At 44.3% G+C, this 10,630-nt stretch overlaps 1 protein-coding gene across 7 annotated transcripts in view; it reads right to left on the reverse strand.

Moving 5' to 3' along the window:
* Window positions 1–10,392, reverse strand: part of ZBTB46 (zinc finger and BTB domain containing 46) — a 53,786-nt gene extending 43,394 nt beyond the window's left edge. For 2 of the 7 annotated variants that reach the window (XM_071572576.1, XM_071572575.1), the window contains exons 1-3: window positions 9,720–9,999; window positions 2,911–3,038; window positions 1,063–1,200 (exon numbers count right to left, since the gene is read on the reverse strand). In XM_071572576.1, the coding sequence (XP_071428677.1) occupies window positions 1,063–1,116 (54 nt within the window). In that variant the 5' untranslated portion in view covers window positions 1,117–1,200; window positions 2,911–3,038; window positions 9,720–9,999. The other 5 variants (XM_071572574.1, XM_071572573.1, XM_071572571.1 and 2 more) reach the window with 4 other exon arrangements.
* Between the last annotated feature and the right edge of the window lie 238 nt (window positions 10,393–10,630).

Consider the following 10,630-nt stretch of genomic DNA (forward strand, 5'->3'; position numbering starts at 1 on the left):
ACGGCTCTGAACTCAAAGAGAACAGGCAGATGTTTGTAAACAGAGCAAAGCAGAGCCCGGGGCCACAGAGGTCACTCAGCTCAGGGTTTCCTGCAAACAACAGTCACCACTTTTCCCTCCTGACCAGGGCTGGGAACGTCTAATTACAGCCCGACAAGGCACGTCCAGCCTTATGGGCTGGGAGTCACAGGGGGGAAACTTTCATCATTCAGCTTGAGAAATACAATAGAAGTACAGAGAGGGCAGAAATCTGGGAGGGAAATGATCTTCAGTAAACTTAAAGAAAAATACTAGTTCATTTTTGTTATCAAACTTGAACTGGCCCACTCAATTGTCAGTGACTGTAGGGCAGTAAGAACCCCAAGCCCCTACAAATATTTAATTAACATCAGCCTGATGAGGATCCAGCAGAATTTCTACAAGTTCAAGCCAACACCAGCCCATCACCAACAGCATTAAAACATCATCTCTGTTTAGAATCTGCACAAATATAACCCAGAAAGTCCACAAGTTCTGACAGCAGGACAGAACTCTACACACTTCCAGTATTTCATTACAGCACAGTCCAAACATGAGCCACGAGCAAAATCAAACTCCAAAGCACAGCTTAAAATAACAGGGGGCTATCATTAAACATTCCACCCTCTGCTCCAAAACTTTAAACCAGAGACTTGGCTGTGGCCTTTGACCTGTCAGACCATCCACCTGATGTTACAGCTGGCACAAAAATGCAACCAAAACACAGGATTTATGGAAGCATCATAGAAAAAGCCATTTATTAACCTTCATCAGCTGTGACACCACATTCAGACTTCCAAGAGAAAGCCAATACTGGAAATGAAAGCCAAGTGAAAACTGTGAGCCTCCATGTTTTGGATGGAGGAGAAATAGAATTAGAAATTTAGAAATTGTAAAAAAAAAAAAAGGGACAAGAGACGTGTATTTTGCTATAGTGCTCTTCAAAGTGAAAATCAGTGAAAAGGTTTTACTGGTTTTGTTACAGAAAACCTGTGACCTGTAATAGTAAATAACTAAATAAAATGCAAGACAATTAGTTCTTACCAGTAACAAACTGGGTTCCAGGTCTAGTGTTTCTCCTACAACAGCTGAGGACATCAACAGCCCCAGGACAGCACAGGCAGGGCCCTGTCCGTGACCTCCTGACAGCACTGGGGGAACTCTTGTAGGAGAAAGACAGAACTATGACAAAGAACAAACCAGAGGAAATGATTAGCATTAAACTATGAGATTACAATGAGACATTTTGAAGTCCTTTTGCTCCAAACTCAGAGTTATAACACCCCTATTTATGGCTTTATGAACCCCAGAAAAGGTAACTCCAAGCATATCAAGACACTGCAGGCAATTAAAGCCCAGCTACCACTTTGTAAAAACATAAGCAAGAGTTACTTCTTAAATGTATGGGAACAAAAAGTCTAATTTTAGCTACTAAAACTTCAAACAGATCCTGGAACAACAGGGTTTCCTGTTTGGGAGCTTTGTAAAACATTCTCATTTAAATGACTCTTTAAAGAGACTCACCTTACCTGACCTGTGAAATACTGAGGTTAAAAAGCTGCCAATGCAGCTCCTGAGAGAAGTTTGCAATGGGAGACTCAGGAGAGTTTCCTCTTGGAATGTTTGGTTGCTGTTTTCTACTGGCTGACACCACTCTGGGTTAAGATTGAACAATCCCAAGAGTTTTATAATTCTGTGTAAAGTACAGATACTTGGCTATAGTAAGGCACATTCACAGAGAGACTTCTCATATCAATCCTGAGTGTTCGTGGTTAGAAGGTACCAGGAATAGGAACAGTTCATCTGACCCAAGGCTCTTGTCTGTGAGGACTCATCCACTGGAACCATCACCTTTTACACCTATTTTTCTCATGCAAACCAAATTTTATATTCTTCACACCAGCACACACACCACACTGGCAGCATTTAACCTCCAACTTAAACCTCTGAGTGTGTTTTATTTAAAGCTTTATACTGTTAGCCATGACAAAGCCTTTTTTGATCTCTGCATTTCAAACACCTTCAATACACAGATTAGGTCTCTTAATGAAAATAAGCTATAAATCAATACTGCTGATTTCAAAACTGACCTTCTGTAGTAACAGATTGTGAAAGAAAACATCAGAAGACAAAATTTAAGAAAGCTTTTCCAACACTAATATCATATAGAAGGTGAAATAAAATACCTAATAAAGAAATGAAGCAATAAGGAAAATCCAAGTATTCTTAGGGCAAAGAGAACCAAAAATCTTGAAAACAAATATGACCCAATTGAAGCAAACACCAGTGACTTTGTCCTCAATTTCTATTTCAGAGGGCCAAGTCTTGCCTGTCTCTGATTCTGATTGCTTCTCCATAGCAATTGTTCTGGCGAGCTCTTTTTGGTCCCCTTGTTTAGACAGCTCAGAAAAAATAAAGTGGGGCAGTGAGGGAGCCAACCAGACACCAGGGAAATTACTGTCAGCAAAGTGTAACAGGAATATGTATTTTCCCTTAGACTTAGGGCTGTTACTGTTAAAACTCTCATTTACACCTCTGTCCCAGAGCACAACAGGAGCCAGGACTGGCAGGAAAGGCAAAGCTGAGCTCTGTTTTGCACTGCTCTGCATCTTTTCTCCTTGCTTTGAGCTCTGCACCTGTTTTGCTTTTCTGACCAAACCGATGAGAACTGAGTGACCACGACCAAAGGAGGCTCCTCTGCCCCAGGGAAGGAGCAGAAGAACAGCCAGAGGTATTTCTTCAACGTTCACAGTTGGCTAAAATGTCTAAATGAGTCCTTGTTGTCAATAAAGCCAAGTCTTATAACAAGCTCTCATGGCAATGTTATCACTGGCTCCTCTTTCTCCTTCCCACACCACACCACGAAAATACCTTTAAATGCTGAGAACTTACCGATATTTAAAAGTGTTTCCTGTTAGCAAAAATAAAGGTCTTGATGTTTCACAGGAGGGCACTGCATGTTTTAATAAAGGGATGGGAAGGGTCTCTGGTAACAAGCTCCAAAAGGGTCATCAGATGTCCTGTGGTTGGGAATGGAAAGAATGGGAGGCAAAAATTAAAATCCAAACTTCAATTTAACACAAAGCCCTTCAGCATCACATAATTACAGACAACAGTTAAAATAACTGCCCATTTCCAACGCTGCTTCCCATTTCAACACGAAATATTCTGTGTATTTCTATAGTTAAGCATACAGGGAAAGTGATTTAGCCCTTGTGTTAACCTGAAGAAAGAGTTTAACACACCAATTTTCAGACAATTAACAACTTCTGACCAGCTTCCAGACAGAAGCTTTGAAAAGGTCACTCTGAAGAGCCGGCACTTCATGTAATCGTTTCACACCATTTTAACATTGTCTCAGCCAACATCAAAGTTTCAGTGAATGATTCTGTGCCCCCTTCCACCCACACGCTTCAAATGGGGTTAGTGTTAATCTCACCTCATGGTTACACTGATTCCACTCAAACCAAAATATTTGCCTACGGTTACAGGAATACAAAGTGTCACACACAAGTAAACTGAGTTTTAGTCCCACCCAGCTCAACTGAACCACAGCCTTCAAAAACCAGCACGACCCTCCTGTCCTGGAGCATCCACAAAGGTGCCCAGGAAAGCACTTTCCTCCTCCTACAAACATGGAAAAACTCTGAAAAAAGGAAACCCCAGAAAGATGCAAATACCTAAGAAAATGCAGAAGTTTTATTTTTCATGCCTGTAAAAGCTTTGCAGCCTGAAATAGAATATTCCAACTTGCTAATACGAACAGGATGCACCTTCCCCACAGGGCACAGGTTGGGCCTTCCAGCTCCAACTGCTTCCCTGCAATAATATTTCCACTGCATTCTGCATTTCCCTCACTCATTTTCCCACAACTTCCAGCTCTGCCCATGATCCTGCCTGTCCACCCTCTCTCCATCAGGGTACAGTGACACTTGATTCTCTCATTCCCCTGTGTTTGATCTCCATTCTCTCATCTGGTTGCAGCAAGAGAAGAACAAATCCAACAGTACCCACACCACAGACTCTACAGAACAGAAAAGGAACAAGGCAGAGCCAAGCAGGGCTTAAAAAGCAACTGTTTTACAGGGATCCAGGCTTGAGAAACCTGGCAAAAACAAAACAAAAATCCAAAACAAAACCCCCAAAATAAAACAAAAACAAACAAGCAAAAAACCAAAAAAAACCAAAACAAAACAAACAAACAAAAAAACAAAAAACAAAAAACCCAAAACAGAAAAACCCAAAACAAACAAAAAAAAAAAAACAAAAACCCAAAACAAAACAAAATCCCCCAAAATAAAACAAAAACCCCAAAACAAAAAACAAAAAAACCAAAACAAAAACCCCAAAACAAAAAAACAAAAAACCAAAACAAAAACCCCAAAACAAAAAAACAAAAAACCAAAACAAAAAGCCCAAAACAAAAAACAAAAAACAAAAACAAAAAGCCCAAAACAAAACCAAAAACCAAAAAAGCCCAAAACAAAACAAAAAAGCCCAAAACAAAACAAAAAAGCCCAAAACAAAACAAAAAAGCCCAAAACAAAACAAAAAAGCCCAAAACAAAACAAAACACCCAAAACAAACCAAACAAATATATATATAATGTATCTCCTACTCCAGCAGTGAAGATTAAAAAACCTGAAACAATCCAAATGTCCATGACCAGTGTGACACTCACCTGTCCAAGTCCTGTCACCTCCTAAAGATCCTAAACCTCTATTTAAAGTCACAAAAGAAATCCAAGCTAAAGACTCTGCCCTTCTGCATCTGTTAGAAAACAACACGAAAAGGACCTTAAAAAAAAAAAAGAGGATTAGAGAACTATGAGTTTATCACACCAGGAATTGCCCTGCAGAATGGTTTCCCCAAAACTTTCTCATTGGTTTTTGGCCTTTTAGTCAGGGGATCTTTGCCAAAGTTTCCAAACTCAGTACGTGGAAACAGAAGGAGCCAAAGGAGGAAGAATCATGAGGTGATTTTTAAAGAGAAGCAAAGTAGGGGGAGGAACTGAGAGTCACCTAAAAGACACATAAGGAGTCAGGAATAATCTAAGAGTAAAACAAGATCAATCCCTGCAAAACCAAAGATAACACATAAAGTGCTCTGAGAACAACCCAATTCTGTCTGTATCATTTGTGGTACAAATCCTCAGGGTCTTGGGTAGGGATCCTGGTTTACTTTTTAGCACAAATCTCATAATCCAGATTTGATCAACTACTATTAAAAAAGAAAAGGTGGAGGCGAGCCAAGAAGGACACAGTGGCAACAAGAAGGAAGTCAAAAAGCTGGTTTTATATTTAGCCACCACCTCATTTTCCACCACCATAGTGGCAGGACTGTTGGGAGCAACTGCACCCTGACTGCTTCATTTATTGGTACTTCAATTAGTTGGGTTTGGGTATTTTAAGTAAGTAATGGCTAATACAGACCATTGATTCTTCTGTTTCAGAGAATGATCTGAGCACTAGACAGGAAGGTTTTTCCTCTGATGTTGTATTAGCACAAAAAGTGCAAATTTTGTTTAACCCTTTCCTCAAAGAGAACAAACCAACCTCCTGAAATATCAACTTTACACAAAGCTCTTCCCCAGAAGCTGAGAAATACCAGGAAGCAAATTCATTTGGATGGAATAAGCAGTTTGTTCAACATATATTGAGCAAATAATTAGGAAAGATAAGTGGGTATTTGAGTATACAGAGGTATAAACACATTCCTTAATATGCAAAACCCTACTCACTTTTCTAAGTAGGGTCCTTGGCCAAGGTAAGGTCCTGGCACACACCAACATTCTCATTACTGAGTTTATTTTAATCCACACACAAGCTCAAAGATGAGTCTGTAGAATTTGTTTGACACCTCAGTGCCTCCCTCCACTGCAGGAACTCCACAGATTTGCCATAAAACAAAGGCAGGGCAACTTCCAACATTTGAGCATGTTTTTCTTCCCAAGCACACACAGCAACAGGACAGGATCACCCCTGGGCTGGAACAAAGGTCAGGCACATCCCCCAAAAGCAAGGCCAAGGAGGGGAGTTCCAGCTCTACCTGTTACATTTCAGCAGAGCCACCTCTGCCCTCCACAGCTGCACCAACACCCAGGGGCATCCTCACCTGGGCACAGCTGAACTCTGCCAGGTGGGACACGTTTCCATCTCATCAGAATGGCTCTCAAGGACCTCCCCCTGCCTGCAGAGTGCTCAGAAGCTGTTTCAAGGCAGCACCTCAGCAGCAGCCTGATGCTTCTTAAATATGTGGGTATGAAAGGAAAGTTCAAGCAATTGTTCAGAAAACAACTGCCCCCCAACTGACTCCCAAAGGGACACCAAACCCCACCCTTGGGCCTCTGGACTCTACAACATCCCAGAGGGAGCCCAGCAAGGACTTCACACTGGTTGCCTTTATGAAGAATAAGCATTTCTAGCACAGTTATGATTTTTCATCCATAAAACAGACCATGTTTTGGGAAAGCTGAGTAAATTCTGGCACTTCTGTTTCATGGAAGGGAGACTGATAACAACAAGCAGATAAAACACCAGCACATTCAATTGATGGGAACAGGATGGGAACCAAGTCCCAAGGAGCAGCAATCCCTCCAAACTGGACATCCAAACACACCAAGGCAGCACAAACCAGAAAACTATGGAACTGTTTGGAGAAGTTGAGATTCTTCTCTCTCACATCCCAAGTGAAAGTCTTGCACAAAGTGACACATCTTTTATTTCTCATCTTGCCTAAACTACTGAAGATCCAGAGGGAACTGAGAAAACCAACTCCTGAAGGATGTATTTAAGGAGGCTGCAACACAAACAAAGAGCCCTGGGGAGGGAATGAAGTTTTGAAACAAAAAATTTTAACACTGGAGTCCTGACTGTTACTGTGCTTGAACAAATATCACAGTAACTCTCCTGGAGATGTTTTAGGGATGCAGTGGGATCACAGGACACCCCTGAATTCCTCCCTGTGCCTCCCAGCTGCATCAGCCCTTGTGCTCTCTCCTAACCTGACCCCTGATATCTGCAGACAGCCCATGGCACACTCCCTTTAACTATTAATACATTTTAAGTTTCAAATATCACACACAGAAAACACAGGTGAGCTCCACACTTCAAAATATTCAAGCCAGACACGAAATACAAACACGTAATTAACCCTTCTGTGCAAAGTGTTAGAATTTTCCAGGGCAATGCTCACAGCCAGGACTGGACACAAACCACTGGCTCCTGGGAATGGCAAGGGACAGGTGGGACAACCATTACACCTGCAGGGAGCTCTTCAAAGACCTAAACTAAGCCCCCTTTCTGCCCTTCTGTTTGCCCATTAAACTGAGCACACAGGGGCATGGAAATCCCCTGTGAATGGTTTTCACCAGCCTGGGGAGAGTCTGGAGAGCATCACAGACTCCTCAGGAGCAGCCAGTGAAACCAACGAGAACACGAAGGGAAAAAAGCCCCGGGAAAGGCTGAGCTGTTTATGAAATAATTCTGCCCTGAGAACAGGCAGTTTGGATTGGGTGTCAGCCTGCTCTGAGCTGCTGGGAGGACAGGAAACTTTGCTCAGAAACTTCAAAAACACGGATCTAAATAAAAATTTAAAAAATCCACACGAGTGGATAGCAAAGACAAAAAGAATCTGCTCAGCCTCACAGCAACACAACACGGCACGGGAGGAAATGCAGGCAAATAACAGACCTTCCAAACATGAGGCAATTTTCCTTTTGACAGAGGGCTGCTGGGGAGGGGGGACTGTTAAACTGGTTTTCCTCTAAGCACTTCTAGATATTAAAATAAAAAAAAAAATCCTCCTGCGAAGAACATACCCAGTGTTGTACAACTGTCCCAGAAAACAAAGACCACGGGGAGAAAGTGGCCCATTTTCTCCAGTCTCCAAGAACCCCCAGTACAGGACATGTTTCCAAAGGCTCAATCCCACCCCCTCCAGAAGGAAGCAGCACATGAATAAACAGCTGAGGGTAAGAGTTACTCGAATGCCCCTGTTTTGGTGGCACACTGAAATTGCCTCAATTCCACCAAGGCGAAGGCACAGTCTGTGAAAACAACCGCGAGAGAAGTTTCACTGTGAGTGAGTTTCCCCCTCCTGGACACGCTGCATCAAAACCAAAAGATTCGTTTTCTATTTCAGTTGCACTTATCCCACGAACGTACCAAACCACAGAAGAGTTTTGGGCAATGTGTGTGTTGAGGAGCCCCCTGAAATCCTGTCCCGTAGTTCTCCCCCTGCCCATTCCCCGTCCCAAAAAAACACCTCAAAGCAGGAATTCCTCACCTCATGTTGAAAATATTGTGACTAATAATACACTCCACCCATTTTTTCCATCACTGAGGATTTCAAAATATAAAACTTGACAAACAGCGAGAGAAGCTGGATGGAGTTTAGGAGGGGAAAGTAAAATTTTATCTTCAATTAAAAGAGGCTATAAAAGCATAAAATGTACCAGCAAGGTATTGATTAAGTGAAAGATCTATCCAGTCTCAGCAAGATTCTGTCTCAAAATTATGTTTTTCCCACTCTTCTTGGACAGCACTGCTTTTTCTTTTAATACTCACAGGAAAATAAAAATTAAAAAAATTAAAAAATACTCCCTGTCCTTTTAGAGAAAACACATTTAATGTGTTATTATCAAGGGTGTTCTGTGCACACAGAGAACACACACTTGTGATAAATACCTGATCCAGCCCAGGAACTGGGACCTACGTCTGTATTTCAGTGACCAAATGCTAAAAATGATACCAGTGATGCAATTAAAATGCACGCAGGAACTTTGGTACAGGTGTCTCCAACAGCTCTGTTTGCTGAACACATCTCCTAATTAGCATGGCTTTAAACAATGCTGATAATAATCCCGTCCTGCAAGGCTTGCCAAATGAATCACTGGGATTGCAAAATAAAAAGCATGAGGAATTCATTAAAGAGCTGTTAAACTCTTCTTTGTTTATCTTTCCCCGGTCAGGTGTAAAAATAAATAAATAGGGGTTTATGTCTCCGGATTCCACCCGAAGGTTTCGCTCCACAATAACGAGCCGGGGAAGAACCTCCCCAGGAGGGACCAACATTTTTTACCTCCCCTCTCCGTTTCAAAAGAGAAATCCTCCCACTATTCCAGTCCTGAAAATCTGCTCCATTCTCTATTTGTCATCTGGGATTGAGTTATCAGGCACTACTTGTATTACTTTGGGAACTGACATGTCTATTTACAGAGACACAAAGGCAATCCAGCAGCACAGCCCCTGCTTTTCCCAGCACCTCTCCCTCTCCTCTCCGCCAAATCTCCCCAGCACTTTTGCCTGGGGAGGGCAGAGGACACCTCACGAGTTTCCCAGCATGACAGAAAACATTTCCAGCCACTTTTGCACTTGTTACAGCCTTATGAAAAACCACCTATATCCCCTCAAAGGAACAGCGTTATTTTTTTCCCCAAGGTTTGGGGGGTTTTTTTTGTTTGTTTGTTGGGGTTTTTTTTGTATTTCTTTTTTTAAAAGAGGGTCACTTCCCCCATTTCAGCCTGCAATTAAAATGGAGGCAAGGCCAGGCGATCTATGTCTGGCTTTAGGGGGAGACAATAACCCAAAACAGGCCTGGCTTAAAAAAAAAAAAAAAAAAAGAGAGAGAGAGAGAGAGAAGAGGGAGAAAGAGAGACAGGCAGAAAGAGAGAAATACAACATGCTTCACAGTATTATTACCTCATCCCTTTTTCCAAGCAGTTTTGAACCACACTCCTGACAAACTCTTGGTCCAACTTGCACGGATGCTGCTTTTTAGGGGGCGGAAAGGGTTTTAATGCTGGAGCCGGGATTGAGGCTGGCTCTCCGCAAGTGGAGCTGCTGCTGAAATGCCCCCTTGTCTCTTCTCCTCTCCCTTGAGCTGGGTGTTGACGCAGCAGAAATTACCAGCTGGAAAATTCCCCTTTTGGAGGTTACGGGGAGGGGGAGCGGGGGGGGCGGAGCAGGGCCGGGCAGGGGTTTAAACCCGGCACTTACCAAGTTAAGCCTTTCCACCCACACCAAATAGGACATCGCGTCCCAAACAAGGCTCCGACACCCCCCCCGGCCGGGGCAGGGCGAGACCGGCAGCGCCGGGTGGGAATAGCGGGGATGGGAGGGATAAAAACGGGGATAACGGGGCGGGGGGGGATAACGAGGATAACAGCGGTGGGAGGGGGTCCCCGCGGCCCCTCCGGGGGGTGTGTGAGTGTGAGCGTGTGTGTGAGTGGGGGGCGGCCATGGCGACCCCCGCTCGGCCCCGGGGCCGCGCTTACCTGTGCCCCATGGAGGAGCGCGGGGTGTCGGAGCGGCCGGAGCGGTGGCTCCGTCGGTCACTCCGCGCCTCTCCCTCCCGGGTGGGGAGGGGAGGGAAGGGGAAGGGGGGGCGGAGGGCGGAGGAGGTGGGGGGGGTGTGGGGGGGGAGAACCCGGCGGAGGGAGGGGAGGGGGGGGAAGAAAGGGGAAGGGGGGGGGGGCCCGGGCGCGCTCCCGACGCTCCCCCGGGCGCGCGGGGCGCGAGCCCGCGGCGGGAGGGGCGGGCAAGGTGGGCGGGGCCGCGCGGCGCGTGCCGGCGCTGACCCCGCCCACCCGGCCCCGGCGGCGCGCGGTGAT

This window comes from Pithys albifrons, chromosome 18 (genome assembly GCF_047495875.1).
Source record: "Pithys albifrons albifrons isolate INPA30051 chromosome 18, PitAlb_v1, whole genome shotgun sequence".
Taxonomy (NCBI): domain Eukaryota; kingdom Metazoa; phylum Chordata; class Aves; order Passeriformes; family Thamnophilidae; genus Pithys; species Pithys albifrons.